The sequence below is a fragment of the Falco punctatus genome (assembly GCF_963210335.1).
Source record: "Falco punctatus genome assembly, chromosome: Z".
In the NCBI taxonomy this organism is placed as follows: Eukaryota; Metazoa; Chordata; class Aves; order Falconiformes; family Falconidae; genus Falco; species Falco punctatus.
The window spans coordinates 16,854,352-16,879,716 of NC_137586.1; the positions used below are offsets into that span (position 1 = coordinate 16,854,352).

The window sequence follows — 25,365 nt, forward strand, 5'->3', positions numbered from 1 at the left end:
GGTCTTTTAGCAGCATGGTGTTTTAAGTACTACGATAATATTTATGTACAATTCATCCCCTGACCACATCATATAGGTAATTCTGTCAAAAGAGAATTTCATTTTTACCCTAAATGTTCTTTAAGTGGTCATCCAATATTGCATTCACCCAGGCCCACATTGAATGTTCACTGCGGGTGGTCCATTATGTCTTGTCAGTTTTAATTATGATTACAAATTTAAAGAGAAACTTGCCTTTATCATGGCAGTTAAGTTTTGCTGTGACCTGCAATTACATTTAAAATCTGAAATCCTTATTTCTTTAAAAAAAAAATCTCATTTGTGAAGAGAAAGCTGGAGATAAAGTACCATCAAATACAATGTCAGCTATCAGCTAAAATGTTGTCTCTCAATGAATTCCTAGTTTTAAAATAGTTGACTTTATTTAAGGACAGAAAATACAATCTGCCCATTTTGTATTTTTTTTGTTTTTTTTTTTTTTTAAATGGCTAATATTTAAATAACAGATTAAGATTGATGTGCTGGTTAAACATTGACTTAAATAAGTTATAGAAGATTCCAACAACACCAGCCTTTATACAGGTTAAACATTCTCAAAAAGACACATTAAGCAAGGCTCTCCTTTGTACCAAAATACAGTTTCCAAACAATAAAAATAAAACCAACTTTTTCACAACAAGAAATATTGAAGATAAAACTGCAGCATCAATATAATCTCATAGTTATCACTTAAAGTATTTAGAACAAAATAATATTATACTACTTTTGTTTCTTACTAAAGACACTGCAAAGACTTATTTATTTACTTAGTGGAATACAATGTGAAGACAGTGGTACAAATTGTTTGATGTACTGTTTTCTACTTATCTGCTCTAACAAAATGAATCTCAATATGGTTACATTGATGAGCTATCCAGAGCTCTCTAAAATTAAGAGTAAAGTAAAACATAAAACAAACCTTATGTACCTTTAACTGAACAAAATTCATATTATGCTTAACTTTATTATACTGCAGTTGCTCAAGTTAAGCCATGGGACTAGTAACACGTCCTAAAAATGTGCTGGATATTATGTATTTTGAGCCACCAATTGCTATGATGGATATGAAAGGCATGCTAAAGCTGGATACCAGCACAGCTTTTTAGTTGGCTCTCATATATAATATATGTGTGAGTAATAATTTCTGATAAATGCATGAGCATAATTTTGGATCCCCTGTCCCTCAGTCTTTACTTAGGTATCACTTTCACTGTATGCCCATGATTCTGCAAGCTGGTAACAAGGACAAACGTGCTGAATGGGTGTATTAATTAAAGAAGGAGTGCAGGACTGTGTTGCCTTATTACCTACCTTTCAGAGGCCAAATTTTACACTTGGGAATTACACAGTTAAACATTTGCAATCTTAGTGACTTTAACAGGGCTGTCCACACCTAGGTTCCAGCCCAACGCTTCCTGCAGAATACTGCACTGATTGCAATGCGTTAGAACTTAGCTCCACATTGAAATCAGAATTAGATGAATATATACACAGATGCATTGACACCAAAGTACAGATGTATCCCCTTCTCTCAATTTCAGAAAAGCAGAAAGACCCTTTGAACAAAGTATTTCTTGAAGTTTGTTCTTGAGTGCTGGTAGAGTAAAAGAAATTCTCTGCCATAGAGACACCCAATACGATAAATCCAAGCGCTGCTCATTTGGTCTTTTTGCTTAAGTGCAAGACAGTTTAGGGAAAAAAATGGATTATACACATTAAAATCTGCCTTTAAAGCCTTGTCTAATACCTATTCTCAGAGTACTTCTGAGGTTTTGACATTTTAACCTATCAACCTCCAAGTGAAGTACTGAGAAAATGGGAAAGTAACAAAGAAGCAAATGAGGAAACATTTCAAATCAAAAAGATATTTAACATCCTATTAAATAAATAACTTAGAGAGAAATAAAAAGAAATGAATTTAGAACATACAAGCAAACCATACTATTCGTTTTGTTAGAACAGTTTCACACTACTTTGCTTATATTCCTTAATCCTATTCATTTTTCCACAAGGCTTCTCCAGAAATTTCATTATTTGTGCATATGACCCAAGTGCTTCCAGTAAATGCTTGTGTATCTAATTGTTCATTGGATCATTAGGCTTGACTGAGCAATTAAGGTCTTTGATATGAGTTAGTATTCCATAAATAGCATTCCCCATGAAGATCATTCAACAGATTGTCTTATGTCCCATAAGTTCTGTTGAAGAGGTAAAAAAACAATTGTTCACACTGGCAATAACTTCCATCCCATTTGATCCAGCTTTTATCTTGACTATAAGATATGACACTGAACTAAAAAAAAAGTATTTCACGTGCCAGGAATGAGTACAAAACCTTCAAAGGCTTCCCCTGCTCTCTTTTCAAACAAGCAGATGTCTGCACTATTTCTTTGCACTTACTCTTCAGGATTACCAAATATTCTTGAAATAAGAGCCTTTGGTTCAACTGCATCAATAAAATAGTTCCTTTATCTAGGACATTACTACCATTGGAAGAAAGTGAGCTGAAGTATTTTTCCTTCTTGTTTTCTGCCCTCTCTTTGTGGCTCCCCTTCCATTCAAGGCCACAAACATTTGCCTTCCATTGTGCTTCCAATTTAAGGACGCGTATGTGTTATAACCATTTTCTTCTATTCTTTCCTTCAATTTGCAATCACTGTTAAACTCCTTCTGTTAAAAGAAGAAAACAAATCCAGAATAAACATAATATTTCAGAGTTGCAGCATACTGAAGGTAAATAGTTTCTAAAATTCTAAAACCACTTTGGAAGATTTCAATGTTCTGTATGTGACACCTTTTTAGGATTCCACAGTGTATTTAAAAAAAAGTTTCAGTGTGCCCAGAGCATTTAAAGCAACATCAGCTAGACTGAAAAAATGAAACAAAAAAAAAGACATAGTCAATTATTCAGTACATAATTATAGCAGAGATATGATATAATTCACTCACAAATGAAATTAAACTTCTCTGTATTAGAATATGGCAACAATATTAAATCAAATTCCCAGTCATAAACTCAAAGTATGAGGTGGCAATCTCAGAATCATTCATCATATTCCAGTTCTAACAAATATAACCATTAAATATCCTGAATGAGTTTATTGATACTGTTAACATATTAACAGATATTAAACAAATATGCATGGCATAGGCCTACTTCTTATTTGAAGTAAGATCCTTATCCTTTACACCACACTGGACATGAAAAAGGGCTTTTTTGGTTGGGCGTAAGTCACTGTTATGCTGCTGTTACAATGGAAGTGAGGCCTGTTTACTCTGCTGACCTCAAAAGGGGCTTAGTCAAAAAAGAATAATGTACCATCCTGTATCTTATTGACTAAAGAACGCAACTCTGCATACAGTACTATGGTTTAAGATTTTCTGTTTTTAAAGGAGAACCAGTTACCAGTTGGGTAGAAAGAATAAAAAATAGAAGCATGTAGGAGGAAATGTTTTTGGTTTTTTTTCTATGTTAAAAGCACTCTTACAAAGATCTTCTCTATAATGAAGCCAAGAATGCTTTGTTTTCATAAAAAAATAATCCCTACATATAAAACCCTCCACTTTTATCAAGTTACTTATATTCCATTTAGAAGGCCTTCAAAAGTGCAACATTTACAACATCCTTAAATAAATTACAACCAAAAATTAGCATTTTGTTGTTTCTGTATTTCAGAAAATGTCATTTCACACCTCAGGCAGAAGCCAGTCAGAATCTCAGAGTATGATATACTAACTACATGTGGCATTTTTAATGTGTCTATTAACAAGGTAAGAAATATGTCTGAATAATAAAACGATTTTCATGGCACAGATAAGAACTTCTGGCATGTTTTATCTTTAATCATGATCAAATCCCTCAGATATTCAGCTATTAAAGACACAGAAAGTATCCACATTAATAAAAAAGGACATACGAATATTAAGATATATTTTCTATTCTTATTAATTTAATTTGGAATTTTTAAAGTAGTTAATGTTCAGTACTTTGATACAGTAACAATTTTTGGGTCTATAATTAATGTTTTACTTAGCTGCTAGGAGCACAGAACAAGTTTGTGTTTTCCTAACAAAACTGTGCATAATTAAACTCAATTTGACTTCCAGCATGCTCTTTGACATTGGGAATAGTAGTTATTTGAACCACTGGTGGGGAAGACACTATCAAGAGAAGAGTCTACAAATCCACACTTGATACTTCTGGTATTCACAAAGCTACATATAGGTCATTTAATATTTATTTACTGCAATACGTCACCTCTGGCATCAAGGTATTAAGAATGCAGCTGGACATCAGTCACAGATCCAAACTGCAATAAGTTCTCTGACCTACCAGCAGCTTATTTTGTTAAAGAAACCAAATAGCGAGTCTTCTTTTGCTCCCTCAAAGTCAGTCAAATTGAACAGTATTTGATAAACATAGAGTCTTACTTGTTTTCCCAGATGCAGAATGTTACTCAGACCCAAAGTTTTATCTCTATTCTTAGATAATAAAGAGAGAACAGATGATGTTGTGATGTGGTTAAGAAGTCTTATTGGCAGGGGTCTGAATGTTAGCCCAGGACTGCTTTGCTCATGTCAAACAAATGTCAGCATAACCCTGCACCAATGTCTATTGTGCACATGCTTAAGAGTGTTTTTAAATTTTTTATTGGTTCTGTTTTTCATATCCATCTGCAGGCTGCCACAATGTAGTAATATAGGTCTAACTGCAAGTCTTGGAGGATGAGAAAAATAATAACAGAAGCATTCTTGAAATCTCTGAAGCGTTATGGAATAGGTTTTGATAAGTCATTATGCTGTGATTTTATGATGTGAATATTGAAAAATTATCTCAGCTGGAATTAAAAAAAAGGCTTTCCACATTCGTATCCTCCTGTCAACACTATTTCAAATACACTATGAATTACTGAACCTTATGGCAGCAGTTTCCACCTATGGTACATGAAAGATACTTTGACTTCTTTTGTGTGTATGTGGGGTTGGGATGGACTTTCACCACACAAGCCACAGCTAACAGCTTGGGTAGGAAAACTTAACTCAGGCTTTGGGACAGGCCATCAAAAATGACTAAACACTGTAAACTGAGATGTGTGAATTGAAGATGGTGATTTATGCTGACACCTTCATATGTGTACAGAAGCATACACATGATCAATGAGTGTAGCTTAACTGACAGATAGTAACTTAGTCAGCAACTCAGTACATGCTTATATCTCTCAATGGTGCAGGACTGAGCATTGATTGTCCTGTATTTCTGATCACTGTGGTTCTAGAAGTTAAAAACCACATTTACAGGAGTTTCAGAAACATTTCTCTATTCTGGCCTTTCCTTAATGTGGTTCTCTGACACTGTCCAGGAGTTTAGAAAGTCAGAAGTCACGTTTTGAACCAGGAGTGACTAGCTACAGTGCAGATGAGGGAGGATAGTTTATACAGCTGTATGAACTAAACCCACCTATAAAAATGTTTCCTTAAAAAAGAGGGTCAAATGACTTCAAGCTCCTTGAGTCTTAGTTGAGACTGGCATTACTTCAGTATTTTCAGCAGAGGCTTAGCTACATTGCCTAAGGATAAACCCAGTGCCAGTATCCATCCGTGACCTGCTGTCTTTAGAGCATCTATGGGTGCTCTGAACACTGAGCAATGTGATCAGCTCATAATCTTTGCAGATGACTTGAATAAGTTTACATTTCTGTGGGCTCAAACTCACTGGAACTGGAAAAAGTTGCAAAATTTTAAACCAAATCAGATATAATACCAGAACATCTGGTGTTTGTGTAATCATGTGGATGTGTGAGGGTACACTTGAGTTTAGCAGTCAGATTTATAGACCATATTGCTTCCTATTAAAAATATTTGGATAGTTACTGGGCTTTTTAGGGTTGGGGTTTTTTGTTTGCTTCCCTCCCACGCCCCCACCCCCACCCCCCCTGCCCCCAGAAAGTATCAGTAAGCCCAAACTTACACAAATGCAAATACAGTTTTCAAATGATACCCAAATTCTGCTCAGACACGAAGCTTATTCTGATAGAAAGTGCCCCTGCTTATGGCAGGGGGCCTGGAATTAGATTATCTTTAAGGTCCTTTCCAATCCAAACCATTCTATGATTCTATAATTCTATGATCTATCTGCTGATATATAAGTCCGTGCCTGTCTGTGTTGCCCACAATCCTGTTTATTAATTAATACACTCAATTTAAAGCTGGCTACTCTAGATATCTTCCCCTTCAAAGTCATAGTTTGATAATTTGGTGTGTCTGCTCCACCAGCTGAAGTTTCAAAGATTTCAGGTGCACTTTATCCCTCCAAGATTTGCTGCTAAATGTGAATGTACTGCAGAAAACCAAGGAAAACCAGGCTTAAAGATTACATTTTGTAGGATCCTCTCCATTGGCCACTACTTAATAAGAAACCTGAGTGAAGCAGTAAGCATGATAAATCCCTGCAGCTGCTTTGGTATGATATGAGCTTACCAAACAACAGGGAGCTTGTGCAGACTGGGGCTGCTGGTTTAGCAGAGAATGAAATTTTGATGAACAGCTCATTTCAGCTCTAATTAGTAGTATATACACAGACAAGTGGCGTTTTCAGTAGGTAAGAGATGGAACTGTGCTGTCTGCTTCAGTCTGTTTGCAAGGTAGAAAAATACTTACAGAGCCGTAGACTTTTCCTTTCTTGTTCATGGCTAAATAATAGTTGCTCTTAATGGACTTAACTGCCACAACTCCAATTTCTACAGATGTTATCTCCAATATGCCTAAAAAATAAAATTTGAGCTATTTAATCTCTTCATTAGAGGATCTTCTTGCTATAGAAATCACAGTAAACCTAAAAAATACTAAACTTATATTTGGAACCAACTGACCAACAAACTTCAGCAAAATTCTTCTCTAAACCATTGCAAGAATATATACAAACATTGTTTCAATTAACATGTTTCCGTTGCTAACCCTGCATTTTAAACCCCATAAATACTGAAACAGCTCCATTCTTCTTAGCGTAGATTTTACTAAAATTTATCAGAAGAGACATCTGAACCACAGCATTAAATTAAATCTATAGCATATGTCAATAGAATGTGATATTTCTCCCAGTCTTCAAAACCAGTGGTAAACTATTTATTCCTTGTAGGACATTTAGATAAACTAAATCTCTTGGCTGCACTGAGCTGGTAAATTCTTTTTTGGCAAGTGTGTTGACATTTTGGGATACAGTAAGACTAACCCTAACGGCCGTGTTATCTTTGTCTTTCAGATATCAGAAACATTTTGTTCTGTTTGTAATAAATATGATTAATTTTTTTTCTTTAAAACAAACTCTTTCTGGGATAGTGGATGGCTCAAGGGGCCAGTAATGGGAGACAGAGTTTTTCACCCCTACGTTTTCTGCCCAAAAGCATAGTGATCTGGGAGTGGTAGAAGTTACTACAGCTTAGGTAGTGACTTCAGAGATCCCTTTTCAACTACTAATAGAGTACCTAGATGGCTATGTTGTTTCAGCATTGAGTCTTAACAGAGGATAAATATGGCTCCAACCAAACAACTTCTAAATGTTTTATCCCGGTTGTATGCCTGGCTGCAACATTTCTCCTGATACTAAAGTAGTAGTCAGAACAATAGCCCATCTAACCCAGTGGTCACTAAGGGCCCAATGAGGAAATTACAAGAGGGGCAGAAAAGGACATCCTAGGCTGAGCGAACAAATATAGTGAATAGATCAGCTGGAATAACGCTGACGACTTGTTACCTGTTTAAAAAATAAAAGAATTTGGAGTAATTTCCTCCTAAACATATTCTATACTTTTTGTCTAAGCAGAGTAGTACTGAAAAATCCATATGTTTTTTCATTTACTTAAAAATTCCTTATGGTAACTACACATCAAGTGAAGCCAACAGTGTCACTTGGGATTCAGTACTTTTTCTGTAAATGCTGATATTGTGTCCCTGAAAAATGAACGCATTTTGTTCAGCCTGCAGAACCATGTAGACTTCAGTGTGCAGAGACATGAGAAGGAAGTTTTTTCACTGTAATTTTTTTTGAAAATGGCTGCTTTGTATGCGGTACAAAAGCCATTCTGTATGGCCATTGAACTGGTCTATGCAATTCAGGAGTGTGGCTGTTATTTGTTCTGTGACTGGAAGTAGAGGCTTTGATGTTACCTGGGCAGCAACTGTGAATCAAGCATGAAAAAGTAATAGCTGTTTTTTATTCAGAAGTAAACATTATGTAGTTTATGGATGTGAAGGAGAGGGAGAACATCAAACTAGGCAGTTTTACATGAATGACCTATTGTCAAGAAAGGAGAGGTGGCCTTTCTTGGATGCATTTTTCAATATATTTAAAATTCTATATTTATATATGAAGTACTTGATATGAAGATACATAAATTCCGATGCAAGAACCAGAGGCTCTGGGTTTACTTAGCAAGAAACATTAGCTTGGCCACAGTCACCAGGTCTACAGTACTTGCATATGAGAAAGACTTCAGTGAGAACGTCAAGATAAACAACAGTAGGTCTAGGATGTAGTAAGCCCTTCAGAAAATGGACCATATTAAACCAGACATAATATTTAAAAAAAATTTCCTTGTCCAAACCTATGAAAAGATGCAAGTGGAGGATTATTTTGTTTAAATACTCATATGAAAATGCAAATATAAATGTTGATAGACAAAAATGATGATGTAGTGTTAAAAAAAAATCAACTGATAAAGCCTTCTGCTGTAAGATTTTTATGGTAAGAGTCTTAATTGCAGCATGAAAAATCATTATTGCTAAGGATGCAGTTGCATATATAAACTAAAAACTTCACCTACACTGTCAAAGATCTGAATTGCCCCTGAGCTTCTTAGAGCCGTTTGAAAACAGTTCTGCATGAATTGCCCCTCAGGCCTGAAACCCAGACTTGAACAAACAGAGTGAATGCACAGTTCTGTACAGCACTGCAAGTCTGTTACCTCTGAGGGAGTAAAAACAGCAGTTCCCAAACCAGCTCACTCTGTCATCAGTAGTACCCAACTCCGTAGCAGCAAAGGCCCCTCTAATATCTGGAGCTGTCTAACTACTGCAAAGCAGAAAAGTTATGGCCATTTATTTAAATGAAAACCCGAAGCACAATTTCCATTATTTAATTATATGTAACATTAGCTTGAGAATTAACACAAGGTGCTTAGGTGCAAACAAGAGGATACAACTTAGGGGAACTGTCATCTAGGAAGACCCAGAAAGAGTCAGTTAAGGCCAATGATCTACTTCTAGGGCTAACTCGTCTACTGTCGCAATGCAGACATATATCACTTTCCGTACGTGAAATTAAGAGAATTATACTCTCTAATCTCAATAGAAGTTTTGAGGGCTCCCTAATTAAGTCTTGATGGTCATCTTATATATACCACTGTCATGCCATTGATACAAGCAGATCAATGTGTCCAATCCAGCCAAGGCCTATTATACTTGGATTACTCTTGCACAGCTGCTCATTTTCACAGCAAAGAAAAGCCGGTTTCTTTCTTGCTTTTCTGTGAAAGCATTAATACAGAGCAGTGGACTTTAATACTCCTTTCCCATGGGACATCTCTTCAAGTATTTGTGCTCAAACCCAAACAGAATTAAGCCGAGAACCTTAGGCTATGTGGATGACGAGCTACTAAAAGGTAAGAATGTGGTGCAAACACTGCTACAATGCCCATTTCCTTTTACAGAGTGATGTGTATTTTGTATTTTCCATGCCAAAAAGTGATGAGAAGAATTTAGTTAAGTCTTTCTACAGAAATTAATTGCTGTAATCCAAATGTGGCACCACTAAAACTAGGCTGGGTCCCTTTCTAACAGCAGCAGGAACAAAAAAACCACCACCACCACTAAAAGAAAAAAGATACTGGCATAACATGTGCCATCATTACTTTTTATGTTGAAATGGATTAAACTGAATTACATTTTGTCACATTTTCCTTGTAACAAAACACTGTATTAGACCATTTCAGCTATGGTTCAACATTTCAAAACTATGACTATTACACTTGCAGCTGAAAGAGAACAGTGCTTAAATAAGAAACTTGTTATGAATTAACCCATTTTAAGTGTCTTGCACTTGAATGATGGAGATACACTGCTCCTCAGTTCAGTACTTAAGTTAAAGCCATGGAAGTATTCATATAATTAATGAAAATATAGTATCTTTTTCTGGTAAAATTTGTTTGCAATCATACTCCATTATATTCCAAATACATACTTACTCCAATATATCCCCAGTGGGAGAGCTGAAAGGAGGTCATGAGGAGAAATGTTACTACATTTACATTATATCCACAGTAACTGGCTTGATTATACCTAGTTACACTATTTAACTGGAGCCAAATGTAGCTGAATTCTTGAGAACTATTATCAGGTTGATCTCATCACCAACGATCCTGGATTTATTCTTACTGAGTGCGCTTTGTGTATTTGGAAGTTGAAAAATTATAGTCTTCAGTGACAATTTTGCATATTCTAACTTTTGCAGTATTTTGGGAGGAGAAGGGGAAATTTTAATGGATGTTTTTCCTTAAAAATTAATTTAATACATTATCTATTACCCCTTGGGTAACAGGGACCTGATTTGGTATTTATCTACCCTGCTACTCCCTGTATACCCTTTATCTACCCTGCTACTCCCTGTATACCCCAGAGACTTCACTGGAGTTACATGCTAGTTAAAGCACAGAACTAGCTTTTGTCTAGATTGCAAATTATTTAGTATTATTTACAGATTTTCTCAGGAGGAGATTGTTACAGGAGTTTTATAGAAATCTACTGAAGGCAATAGGAATCTTTTCATAGGTCTCAGTGATGTAGACACAAATTTCAAATGTCAGCATGAAAGCACCAACTCATCTGAGTTGGACCTACAAGCAGAAGTCTAAGGATTTTTCAGAACTTCAAAATAGACTGGATGTAAATCAAATGCCTTGGATGTAAGGGTGAAAATATGTATTTGATTATTAAGTCATTATTAAATTAAGAAGAAACATATAAAAATATAATTGACATTTACATTATGAAGGTTAAAACTGTAGTGTTTTCGTCACCTAATGAAACTGACTTCTTTGAGGGCACAAAAATTTTTGCATTTTCCTCAAGGTTTATGTAGTAGAGTCACAGGCTCTGATTGGACTTATATACTACTGCAATAAAAAAATATAATTTCCATGGGCTCTCAAGATCAATTTGACACAATTTCATATTCTTCAAGAGCTGCAGGATTGGAGGTATGAGCCTATGTGTAGTCACAGCCTATATGGCTGAAAGGATGCCACATCACTGTGGATACTCCACTGGACTTAATTAGGAAAGATATTCTTGATGGATGGTTGTTCTCAGACACCTTCAAAACCTGAGATTCTATAACCCCCTGGTAGCCTATTCTACCATTTACGTTAGAAAATGTTTTTATTGTCCAATTTAAATGGCCTTGTAATTTGAGCCCATTAATTCTTGTTTAAACTGTAAACTAACATGAAAGAGATGGTTTTTAATTTGCAGTAACCTTTTACATATTCAGAAATTATTATTAAATCTACATATCTACCTACCAGCTTTCACTGTCTAAACAAGCCCAGCTTTAAAATGCTTTCCTTAAAGCTTTCAGGTTTTCTAGACCTTTGAACATGCCTGTTGCTTGTGCCCACAGCATGGCCATAGTACTTTAATGAAACCTTACCAGTGTTGATACCTGAAGGAACATTTCATATTTCCTGCAAAGGATATATGCATACTCATACATTTATGCATAATTCCTCATTTTTTACAGTAATATGCTAATAGTGATTCTTGTTTGATTTGTCATCCACCACACTCGGATACACAGAAGAAATGTAAGCAACTATTTCTCATTCTATAGTTGTGACTTTGATTACTCCTAATTAAATATTGTACTTTGCATGTGTCTCAGTTGTGGCCTTTTTGTTTGATAATTTCTCTAATTTGTCAGTGTTGTTTTGAGTTCTTATTCAGTCCTCCAAAATACTTTCAACTATTCCAAGTTTCATATTGCCTGCAACTCCTATAATCCTAGTTTCAATTCCTTCATTCAAGTTCTTAATTACTTTTTACTAGGAGATATGTTGAAGAGACTCTTGTGTAAATTGATGCCTCTGTTCAGATTGGCAGTGAACAACTGCTCATTCCGGAGTACGGCTTTCCACACTGTAAGGCTTTCACTTAGATTTTGCTTGCTGATCTTGGTTAAAAGAATATCATTCGGGACATTAAGTTTCAAAAATCTTTCCCAAATTTATGGTATCTGCTGCTTCTTTCCTATGCATGAAGATTTTTATCTCACCACAGATGAAATTTAGGTTGGTTTGGTATTGTTTTTATTTCATTAATTCTTTAATTAATTGGGTTTGGCTGTTAATTTACTAGGTGCTTATAAACATTTATTTTAAAATTACTTTTGCTGTATTTTTTCTTAGGATATGCTGACTTGTCTCTAGGTCTTTTTCCCTCCTTTTTTAAAGACAGGTATTACATTTACTACATCCTCAGTTATCTGGGGAGTTGTTTTTTTCCTTGATTTCAGAATTATTCTCTAGAGGCTTGGCCAACCTACGCAGTATAGCAAGTAAATTTTATCAAGTAAAAAACAGATAAATCATCCAACTCATTTTCATTTTGTTCTTTTTCTATTCCAACTGATGAAGACCGAAACAAACAAGGCATTTCAACTTACTTCCTTGTATGTATCTTTTATCTGATTTTATGCTATTACTTGGGCTCAGCCATTTCCAAACATTAAACTTTTCACTCCAAGAAAATGTGTGAAGTAAATAACTTCCATGTTATAATGTGACTTGTAATTAGGTTTGATAATAAGCACTACAAATCATTAATATTATTGGGGGGAAAATTCTTGTTAGTAGTTACTCATTTCTGGCTTTGTGCTTTTTAGGAACTTGGAAAGGAAACTAAAATAATTAAAAGAAAAAAATATGCTGTGGCCTCCATTATGGTTTTAAAGCAGATAGCACACTATTATTTTACAGCCATAACTCTGTAAACTTCAACAATTATAACTAATCCCCTTTGACCACATCCACTGTAAAAGCATAGCTTTCAATACCCAAACCATTTCCAACTCATTATAATTAGAAACATTTCAAATATCGACTTGAAACGTGCCCTGTAGCTATGCATGTGCTCCCTTTACAGGTCCCGAAGGCTAGAAACATATTCCCAATAGAAACCAAATATATTTAACTTAAATAAACTATTTTTATAGATTATAAAAGTCATCGTTATATAAATGACAAGGCAACAGAAAGCTGACTGGCTGTCTTGCTCTGCACAGGGTGGCTATAAAAAACAAAAGTGAAAAGTGGCACTTTCATAATTCTGTATGGTATATCCAAATGTCCCGTGTTTTTATAAAAATGCTGGTAATATGAAGCAAAACATTTACAAAACATCCTAGAATGTGAGTGATTTGTTAGGAAAGCAATTTGTTAGGAAAGACAACTTGACAGAGTACCACATGTATTATCAAGGCAGTACTGCAATGGATCCAAATATACCCTGCAATGAGGATCACTTGATTCTGGAACCAAATTCAACTACTTTGCAGTGTGAGACAGTGGCCATTTTTCTGTAGCTGATCCTGTTTGTGTAATAAATTCTTAAAATGCACTTTAAATGTCTGTAACCCTAGTTGCAGTCCTCTTAATGTAGAGGAACAGGACCACCTTGTATCTTCCTCCCCCTTTCAGAGATTATCCCATATATGTGGCGATCCACAGACAGCCCCTCCCTTGCTTGCATTTTCTTCTGTCTACAGAAATACCACAGATGAAGAGTGAGTTCATCTGGATGGAATGTGAAGATGACTGAGGGCTTCCAAAACTTCCCAGTTTCCCAAATGGTGACAAGAAGCTGCTGGGCCTGTGACAGCAGCTGCTGCTCTTGGTGGGTAACTGGATAGGACAAAACTTGGTAACATTCCTCTTTTCAGAACTTTGGTTTGTGCACCCTGCAGGGAGCTTCTCTGAAGGGGTACCTTTGACTAACGTTGGCTTGAGTCAGATAAAGTTGGTGATAAGGCATAATGTTAAAGATTTCATAGTTCAAAAGTTTGCTTTTAGAAGGTGGCTTAAAAAAGTGTGGTTTAAAGAAATGAGAAGACTGGTTGGATGTGGTCATGAAAGACTGAAGTACTAAGCAATATGAGGCCACTGACTCTGTTTCTACTCTGTTGCACCATTTACATCTGCACAAACTAAGCTGAAAACATTCCCAAATGAGAAGTTATACAGTTATTTCCATCTCTTATTTGTCTTGCATAAGAATTATTGACAACAGAAAGAGGAAGTTGGTGGAGTAGAAGATAAAATAAACCTAGGAAACTGAAGATGGGCTAAGCAAGATGTGCCTTTAGAAGCTTTATAATGAAGCAAAGTAGTTCCATTAAAATGTAATCTTACAGGCTTTGCAGTTGCCTTTGGAAGGCATTTTAAGATAGAAATCTCACAACCCATGATACCACAGTTATGGGCAGAAACCTCAAATAATGACCAAGGTGAACCTTAACCTCAGCTGTCACTCAGAACTAAAACTTTATTTGAAGTTAAAATCCATTTTGTGCTTGTTATTACTATTTTCTGAGACCTCTACCCTTCCTGCTCTAAATCAGAAGTGAAAGTACTGAAAGACCACAGAGCAAGCTGCTAATGTGTCATATTTAAACTATAGCCAAAATGTGAATGTCCCACGAGCTCTCCAGTCCAATTCCCTCATCTGATGCATTTGGATAAGATGTACCTTATACATGTATCCAAACTTCCTGAAGACTGTGGGAACAGTACCTCTAAGCCCTCCTGCATTAGCACAATATTAGCGTAAGGTGTGAAGTCTCTATGGTGCATAAAGACCATGTAAAAGATTAATTATTCAATAATTTTCTCAGAACCACAAGGGGATTTAAGGAAACTAAATCACTTCTCCTTCCCTTTTCTACTGCTTTTATGTCTTTAATTCCAGAGCAGAGCAAGGACCACTCAACCAGTGATTCTCTGTAGACCAAGTAAATGGGAGGGTGGCATAGCATGGCAAGAAAGGACCTCTTTAGTGATGCAGTAGTGAGAGCTGTTGGTTAGCAAAGGAGATGTTTAAGTTTACTTACAAGAATGGCAGGAATCAATTTAGCTAGTATATGTCCTGACATGTAACAGAAACAAATAATTCTTAAGCACAGTTAGCCTATGTTTTCCCCTCTTGTCAGTGAAAAGAGGCAGCTCCAAAAAACAATTCCAAACACCAGCACTCCTGTTAAATGTCCACAGTTAGACAGGTTAAACTTCAGTAAAGGAAATGCAGGAAGTGACTTCGAGGACACATCTATGCTGCCAGTTAATATGAGTTCGGAGCTGTCCTCAAGGGCACCTGGTCCATCACTTTCATCACCAGCATGCAAGTATGTCACCAGATTTAGCCAAAGTCCTTGCAGGAGGGAAGAGATCACATTTACTTCCTTCACATGGATTTAATTCACGTTGTGGAGGTGGAATGGCTACAGACAGAGCCAACTGTACTGAGCTCTATTAATCAAAACCCAGATTTTTTGAGCTCCATGCTTGGGCCAAGATGGGAAGATGTATAGACAGCAACATGAATGTTGATGGAAAATATAAGGGTCTGAACACCTCTGCATGCTTGACCCCAACATTGCAAGATTTGATAACTTGTAAACCGGACAGAGACAGTGTCAGAATTCATTATCAGATCTGTTTTTGGGATGAAGAGAAAAAAAGGAAAGCACTACTCCCCGTCCCTACCTCAGTATATATGGTTAGATGTATGGTTGTAGTTATCTGATTTGCTAGATCTCTTGACAAAGGCGGCAGCTTAAGGAGTCTCCTTAAATTCCATTCCCCCAGGTATTTTTTTCTGCCTCTGTGCTGAAGTTCACCAACCCTTCAAATATAACTGTTTGTGGAGCAGCCCTATAAACAAAATCATTGGAAGGATCTGGCTTGAAAATAACTCTCAATAGAAAATAAATCAACCTATACCCCTAAGGATTAAACAATCCAAGTTTTTTAAGTCATTGCGAGTAGTATATGTTTTCTAGACCTCCTATTGCTCTCCTTCTGGTCTCTTTCCAATTGGCTAATTTTTTTTGAAGTGAGATGCCCAAGACTGGACTGACGTTCTAACTAAGGCCTGATGGGTACTGAATTGAGCAAAAAGATTACTTCACATGTTTATAAGGAATCTTGGATCACAATCCAAATCCTAATTGAAACTTGGCAGTCCATACATGTTTCCATTTAGCAGACAGGACCAGGCACTCAGGATTTCTGTCAAATCTTAAATTTCTAGGTCTCCACAGAAATACACAGGAGAATAGAAAGCTTGTAACAGACTAGTACAACTCAGTAAATTTTCTAAGAGTTGTGTGGAGCTGCCTATTTCAATCTGGGTGGAATGCCAAGTTATCTTCCACACTCATGATCATTATGTTTTCCTCCTGCATTTTACCATTTGTATAAATTTCAATATGAATAATTGCAAATTGTAAGAAACTGAATGGAGTTAAAGCTGTTCACTTATTGCCCATCCTAACACACAAGGAAGGGACAATGCAAAAGAAACAGTCAAAGTGCATGGTGACTGCCAGGAGAAGTAGCTGTCCATCACCTGCAATATAAGGAAAGGCAGGTCTTCATTGCTCAGGCAGTCAGCTGCCGTTCAGTCAGGAGCTTCTAGCAGATACAGTAAATATATTTACAAATAGGGCACAAATTATAATTAAATCAAGCCAGTCCTACTCAAGTGCTGACAGCTATGAGCAGATGGAAGTGAGCCTGGGTGCTAAGGCAGTCAGAGTGTGTATAAACAGATGAAAAAAGGTATCCCTATGAAATGTATGGAAGTTGTGAGATTTACAAAACTCAGTGTGCTGCAGATGGCCTCTGCTACTTGTCTGTCAACAATCTTTATCCAAATGACAGGTTTGTTGCCTCCTACTGAGACTGATACATACTGTAGTTGTTCATGTGAAGGCTGCTCAGCTGCACATCAAAATGAGACAATTTATTTCAACAGTTATGTTTAATTTTGGGCCTCATTTGTTCTTATTATGGACCTCAACCTGACTCCCCATTGTGAAAGACAACAAGACTGGAAAAATACAGTTTCTCATTTGCTAGTTTCAAGTACTTATCTTCTTGTGGAAGGTGGGAGACAGAAGGAAACTCACTGTGTAACTGTACCACAAAGATTAGCAATGTGCATTGCACTGTCTGTGGCAAGTAGGACCTTTTCCTAAACCTGTATGGGCATAATGACCTAGTAATGGGGTAGAACAGAAAAATCACAAAGTTCTACAGGCTTTTTTTTAAGAGACCATGACCAGATACAGATAACAGCATCCCACTACTGCTGTGTTTCTCTGAAAAAAAAAAAAAAGTTTTAGTGTTTTCCCTGCAAATCAGAAAGTTGCCAAACACACTAATTCACCACATCAATTAGCTGTTGGTTCTAATGGTTTATGTCTGTCTGCCTAACACAGGAAAAAGGAATCCGTGGTATTTTAAAATATGTGATCCATATGTTTATAATGCAAGACTACCACTGGACAGCTATAATATTCACTGTTTCACATAATTATCCTCAGTGGCAGTTACTCATCAACACTTTCAGCAGTTTTATGCTACAATGCAACAAATATTCCCAATATTGCTTGGTCACAATAATAATTCTTTTAAAGGAAACTTTATCATGACTGTGGGAACAGAATGAACATCTGAGAAGTATAGATTAGGGCAGCTGTATAGTATGGGTGATCAGCATTAAGAAATGACTACAAAAAATATTACAGTATGTTTTAAAATAGCTAACTGTTGGTTTTCCCTCATAGCTTTTTTCTGTCCACATATTATTTTCTTAACTGACCTGGATGTGTTCAAATGAAAGACAGGTCTCTGACCTTAATACTCTTACCAACATAGTCTGGGTCAATGTTGCATATGATTTAAGATGACCAGTCACAGATTGTGGGTAGCTCATAACCCCCTAGGTACTTTGCAAACAAACTACTGTCCAAACTTTTTCAGCCAAAATATTTATTGAAAGGCACAACTACTATAACTATTGTTATTGGACAGTCTTGGAGTAAATAAAAAGAAATTAATTACCAGTTGTTACTATATGAAAAGAAGTTAAGGTTAATAGTTTAGCAGCTGAAAAGAACTGTGACCTCTGATCACCAGTTCATTGCTTTGTTCATTCATTTTTTGTTTTCTCTGACATAAATACTTCTGTGTACTTAATTCATCCTAAATTACAACTAATCCAAACTAACCAAAAAGACAACATTCAATAACTGTATTATTCTTGTTATAATGCTACTTGATCAGCTTCTCATTTTTTAATGCTAGATTTGTACTTCATCTTACATATTCTGTACACTTCTTTCATCATCAAAGGTATGTTGAAACACTAAAGCAAGTATCGAGATCTATATTCTTGCACACAGATGTAAACTATTGCCTGCTATAGTGCAAGCACCTGATATATGTCTTTCACAGTGTTTTCATCTTTAATACTTGACTGTCTCCTAACCTGGCTGGAGCTGGTATTTTCAGTCTTCTAGTACAAACAGTTTTTTTAAAACTTTGATGAGCAGCGATAAGTGCTGTCTTCTTAAACATTCATTCAACACCTCATGAAAAAGCAAGATGACAAAATCGTCAATCTTGCACAGAAACTTAAAAGGCTGATCTGCAGAGCACAATCACTTCACACCCTTCTGCTTTCATTATCTTCAAGTCTCTTTCTATATTGTTTCTCATCTTCCCTGCTGACATTCTCACATAACAGTTAACAAGCATGTTTTGCACACAGGATTATGTGATCTAATTGCACGTGCTTCTGCCTCATGTCTTGTCCTTTTATACAAACTCTGATTCCCTAGCCTGGGCTGCTGAAATATTTTTGGTTTTTCCTTTCCTTGAACTATGTAAGTCTTGCACAAACACTCAAAAACCCATGCTTGGGACAGTTAATGAATGGTACGATTCAGAAGGTTTGATACATTCTTTCCAGCTTTTCTACTCAACTTTCTCTATTTAAATTGATTTTTCTGCTTGCTGGAGTCCAACAGCACAAAATCCCATGCAGCCAACAAACCCCAATCAACCACTCAACTGACACTGCATTTTCTGCTGTGATTCCAGCAGAATCCTTGCCAGGGGACATGTAGAGGGCAGGCAAAGAACCTCCTATCTTCTCTATGTACTTTTACGTCAGGCTCAGAGATACCTTTGCTTACAGTACTGTCTAACATTGCAAAGAGCACCTGGCCCCTAGGCCATTTGGTGAAAACTGGCTGACAATCATATTTGCACCTTCTAGGGTGGTCTAGTGCATCCCTGAGAGTGCTTGGTTCAATTTTCCTCAACTATTACCTCTAGAGACTTTACCCATAGCCCTCAGACATGTCTGTGGTTTTTCTGTTCTGTGTCTGACATACTGTGGAGGCGTGTGGCAGCCCACTAGTCTGCTGTTTGTATAGTCTGGTGTCAAGGTCAGGTAGACATCCTCTTGCAGGGCTGGCATGAAAATGTATAAAACCAAAGGAACCAAAGCTGGCTTGGTCTTGTCCATACTCCCTCTTAGGAGTGAACCCTGCAGTGAACTGTCCTGGTCCCGAGAATTTTGTGGAGGTTCATTCCAGGAGGAAATAGTTCATGTCAAAAAAAGGCTAAGTGTGAACTAACATGTGCAATGCAAAAGGTCAGGAGTGCTGGATCCGAAAGCTACCCGGGGAGCTAAATTATTTGACAGTGTAGAACTAGCCTTAGACAGCTATGGAGATGAGCAGCTGAAGAACAGAGCTGCCACGTTTCTGTCTGGGATTTTGCATGTGAAGACAGACATTTCTAAGCAATGTCAGAGCTCAGACATGAGCTGTGCATGCTGCCTGTGCAGCTTGGCCACAGGCAAAAAATACAAACCCATGTAAAAATGTCTTATTGCTTGTGCATGAAACAACTCCACAATTGTTTCAACAACCATACGCATATTGTGTAGCTAATGTATAGATAACAATATATAAATAAGTACTGGATTAAAAATAGGGAACAAAATTAATCAGTTTTCTCAGGAAAGTAATCAGCAAAATCCTGGTGTTGTCTGTGCTTAATGTTTTCATTAATGATCCACAGTAATGCCATGACAAAAAGTGCTATTTTTACACTAAACTATTCAGGATAGTAAAACTGAAGGTACTGAGAGTAACTGCAGAAGAATCTCAGGATTCAAGCTGACAAGGCAATAAAATACCAGATAAAATGCAATGCAGGTGAATGTTGTAAAAAGTGGTGCACACAGGGAAAGTAATGTTCGGTTTATAAACACGGAATGTGTTACAGAATGGCTTATGGCCCAGCTATCACTTCTTGGTCTTCTAATAGATAACAAAACAAAAATTAGGAATGTACAGGACAGGAGTAGGGAATGTTTTGGAAATGGGTAATAGAGCAACAAAGTTTAAATTCATCTGTGCTTGCGTTTTGAACACACATGCTACCCTAGTCTCTCATCTTGTAAAAAATGAAGCAGAACTGGAAAAGCTACAGGAAAGATCAACATGCAGCTCAGAAATAAGGATTAACTATTGTTTGAGGAATAACCAAAACCCAGGGCTTCACAGGGTGGAACAGAAATTAGTTGAGGGGGAATCTATGAAATTGTAGGCAACCTTGAGAAAGCGAAGAAGGGGCAACTATACACTGAATCTTAAATGAAATTGTTGGGCAGATATTTAAAACAAAAGAAGGTACTTTTTCACACTTGTTAGATTACAGCAGTCATTGGTAGGATGTCCATTTACATGAACTAAAAAGCAATCAGAACAACTGATTAAAAAAATGTGTTCCTAGGACAATTAAAGAGATGCCATCATTAGTCTTTGAATTGCATACTGATGGACACTAGGAAAGTGTAACAGGCAGTTACCACTTTTTCTTCTCTTCAAGCTTCTGCTACTGCTACTGTCAAGAGATAGGAAACAGATTGACCTTTAGTCTGAAGTAGGGGAGCTGCCCTTTAGTTCTTACTTATACATTCCCTCATATAGAGAAATGAAAGAAAGTAGAGAAACAGTCAACAAAGATTTTTCAACAGCAAATTCTCTTAGATCTTATTCATTTTATGACAATATGACAGGTCATTTCAGGGAAAGAGCTACATAGTTAGGCTTTTGACACTATCACATTACATTATCATAAATACAGTAGTTTCATATAAAACTGTATTTTAAGAAGGATGAAAAGCAGGTTAGAAAACTGTATTTAGAGAATAATTCTCAATTATTCACTGCCAAAATGGAATGAAGTATTAAGTAAATACATATACAGGTTGAAGAAAAATGAGATACCAATTTTACAGAAAAGTGTCTGGGTGGCCACAATCTGGACTTGAGTGAACAATATGAAAATCAAATATCTTTCTAAGATGTATAAACATGAAAATAGTGTGTGAAATGTAGAAGAAAATCTTTCCACATCATCCAGCATTTGGAAGGCTTCACCTGGGCTCCATGCTCATTTCAAGATGAGGAGGGTAACCAGCATGGCCATAGAAAATATGATTTGAAATGGAAAATTTAATAAATCCAATCCTGTTTGTCTTAAGACAAACTGTGGGAAGAGAAAGCATATCAGTAACTTTCAAATACTTAAAAAAATATCTGGAAAGAAGAGAGGAATGTTCCATTCAAAAGGCAACAGAAATAATGGACTCAACAGCACAGAAGAGTAACAGAGGATATTAAGAATAATAAGATTTTAACAAGGGTGGTAAAAACTCTCTGTATTCATTAAAGGTGCTTTGGATCGTGTGCAGTCTTTAAGAGCAGGTAATAAAAGTGTCCAGCAGAGCTGATGATAGATATCATCCGTATGTACATTGTGGGACAAGGGAATGCACCACATGATCTTCTGAGATTTCTTGCAAGCCTATAAAGCTGTGTTTCCACACACAAGAAGTTAATCAAATGTTTCTGAAAATGTTGGACTTAATATGTTATAGAGCAGTATTCTGTACAGTATTTGCATAGGAAGTCAAACACTTCTGGAAATGTATGGACTTACTGAGTGCATGATGTGCAGCTGATATAATGAATTTTTCACAATTTATGGTTACACAGAAACCAGTCAGAACTACTGTATGATACTTCTGATCAGTGCCTCGTAATTCCAGAAAAAATGCAAAGAATCGTTGAAAGGCCCAGGCAGCAGAAGAGGTTAAGTCAGATATGTGGCAGTTCTAGGTGACAGTAGGAGTGTGATAATTCAGATTTTGCTCACAAAAACTTCAAAACTATAATCTGTGACAAGTGCATTGTCTTTACAAATTATGCATAAACTTTGGAGATCTTGCTTCTAAGTTGTGGAATTTTCATCCCTTATCCTCATGTTCTTCATTTGCAGGTTTGTGCCTGTTGATTCTAACTGATATCTTCTGAACACATGCAACACTAATCATAATTCCTTTTTGTTTTATTAGAAACTATTCAAACACTGTAGTCAGTGTTCTTTAGAAATAAGACACCCATTTATTTCTGTATTATGAAAAGCATAATTATGACAACAGTACGAGGACTGCCACACTGAAATTTGAAGGGACTTCTACTTTAAAAAAAAAAAGAGTTTGCATACTGGTACATCCTACAGAACAGTATCTGAAAGCTGGACTCCCAACTGAAGTTCCTACAAGACTTACAGATTCATGGGACTCCTTTCACAAATCAGGCTCATAGACAGCTGGTCTTCTGCAACACAAAGCATGAAGATAACAGAACCACTTTTAACAATTTTGATTCTTACAGTCCGTGTTCCTCTGCCCACCTCTAATGAATTATTTTCTTTCTATTCATCATTTTCCTGGTGCTTCTTTTTCCCCTCAAGCCCACACTGTAATCTCCTCTGTCCTTGTGGTAGACACTAACAAAAGAACTTGATAGAAAAAGATTAAGTTGAAATGTATGGCTAAGAATCGCAGTGGCTTCCTTTAAGCTGTCAGTCCATTTATTTACTTTATTTACTTTGCTGTTTTGAAATCCGTGTGTGCCAAGACCACGCTCTGGGAGCTCCTTGCTGTGTATAAACTAACACAGTAATCAACAATTACAAGACGCTGCTAAATCTATTGTCATGCATCTGCACAATCATAATTCACTTCAATGCAACTACAAAGCAATTGGACTGCCTGACTCTACTCAGTCCCACCAGCTGCACTGTCAGCTGCCTATGAAAAAAAGAAAGCCCTCAGAGAAAGCAGAAGATAATATAACAGTATTTGGTATGAAAGAGAGAACGAATTTTTGTATCAGGATAGAAATTATATTGCAAATATTTCCTTTGTTATGTCAATAGGGTAACATCAATACATTACTGACACTATTTGCAGGTGATTTTTTTATTTCCATGTCCTGTATGTTTCACGTACATGCTGAGCAACAGCTAGTGCTCTGTAAAATCTTTAACAAGACAGAGATGACAAAATCCCAGCTGGCAAACTGCCTTCTCAGTTCTCTAGTGTTAAAGTGGAACAGTTCTGGTGCAAGGAGTCTAGCACACAGCCTGAAGGATCTCAGAGCTATCAGTGCCACTGCTGCAAATCTCAGTTGACAAGACTCAGCGCCCACTGACCTTAGGAATCCCTTCTAATTGATCTTAACTCTTTGAATATCAGCCTCTGATTTCCATTGTAACAATTCCAGTGCTGTCAGGCACATAAAAGGGACATCTGTGGCCACATTCCCAAATCAAGGAAGACTACCCACAGTCAGGAAAACCAGAAGTTTCCAAAGGCTGACCTAAGTTTTTGCCAGATCTATCCTTCCTCCTGAAATCCCTTTTCAACAAAAGATGTTAGACGAATTGGGAAGTGCCTAGTTTGGCACAGTTCTCAGCTGGTTCACCATTATTTGATCAAAAATATCTTAAGTCCAGTGCTCAGAAACAGAAAGATTTTAATGAGAAGTAAGCTCTGAATTATGAAGCTTCATCTCTTCTCCTTAGTTAATGTATAACTTGTAGAGCCAGTGATCAGTACTGTACCAAAATATGCTGTAATAATCAGCCTATATTCAGCAATTCCTTATTTCTGTGTTCCTTCTGACAAAATTACATAGCTCTGAAACAAGAAATGTTCTTGCAGATCTGTGTCCTACAGTTGATTAAATCTACAATTTTTCTTAGCTTAAAACTAATAATTTGTCACTTCTTTGGTTGCTTGCCTATTGTCTCGTAAGAGCTGTATCTCTGAGCTATTCATTAACAAACCTGAAAGAAAATTTCCAGCAGATGCAAAAGTTATTAGAGACAACCTGCACGATTACTTAGACCCTGCTTCTTCAAGAAACTTAGCTTACCTCTTAGTAACAAGTGAGCTAAAGGAAATCACTGATGGATTTGTTATAGGACCATTCTATAATGTCTTTCCACTCTGCCTTCATAAAATATTTTTATCATGCACATCAAAAACAGGCTATTACCCATTTACTCTTAACAGACATGCCCCTGAATGCCATTTCCCCTTTATGTATGTGTTAGTATATATACATATTACAATATCTGGAAAAAGTGTGACCCTCATTCCAGGATCATTGGGTATCAGAACCAGGAAGCTTATACCATTGACTCAGGAGACCAACAGCTTTGCAGCAGTGACCCAGCAGAATAATAACAAAGTTTCAAATAGGACTCCGCTATCTGAGTTCTATTTCAGTATTTTATCCACCGAGGCTACAATATCTAATAACAGCAATCTTCCCTGTTTATCTTAAATGAGCTGAACATCAATCTCTGATTCCCAACTTTAAAATTCCAGTGTTGTGGGACACAGATAAAGATTTCTAGATGCCTTTCCAATTCAGACAATAATTTAGGTTGGAAAAGGCCTTTGGAGGTCATTTGGCCCAAACCTGAAGAGCCAAATTCAAAGTGTTGTTACATTGTTCTAGTTCTCCCCTTTGGTATCTCTGTTATCTTTAACATGGCTGTCCTGGAAAAGAGTTAAGTGTCTTCCATGACTGAGGATCCTTTAGAATCCTTCTCTGTCGACAATCTCTTCCAAAACTGCATCTGCCATATGCAAACTGAAACCTCAGTGGAAGTCGCTGTGGTAGAACTGGCATTAGATTCAGTATCTGGTCCTGATTCCACTGGAAATGAATCAGAAGCATTAAGCTTGGAGAAGATCACTGACTTTTGACAAGAAGGTGGCTAATGGGGCACTGTAAAACATACGCAAAAGACAGTGACAGCTGATTCTGATTTCTTT

The 25,365-nt window shown here is 36.7% G+C and overlaps 1 protein-coding gene across 4 annotated transcripts in view; it reads right to left on the reverse strand.

Annotated features, from left to right (window-relative positions):
- Window positions 1-451: 451 nt before the first annotated feature.
- The window catches only part of FGF10 (fibroblast growth factor 10), a 68,014-nt gene continuing 43,100 nt past the window's right edge, over window positions 452-25,365 (reverse strand). For all 4 annotated transcript variants that reach the window (XM_080370960.1, XM_080370959.1, XM_080370958.1 and 1 more), the window contains 2 exons: window positions 6,697-6,800; window positions 452-2,709 (listed from right to left, as the gene is read on the reverse strand). In XM_080370960.1, coding sequence (XP_080227086.1) covers window positions 2,512-2,709; window positions 6,697-6,800 — 302 coding nt within the window. In that variant the 3' untranslated portion in view covers window positions 452-2,511. The remainder of the gene's footprint in view (window positions 2,710-6,696; window positions 6,801-25,365) is intronic.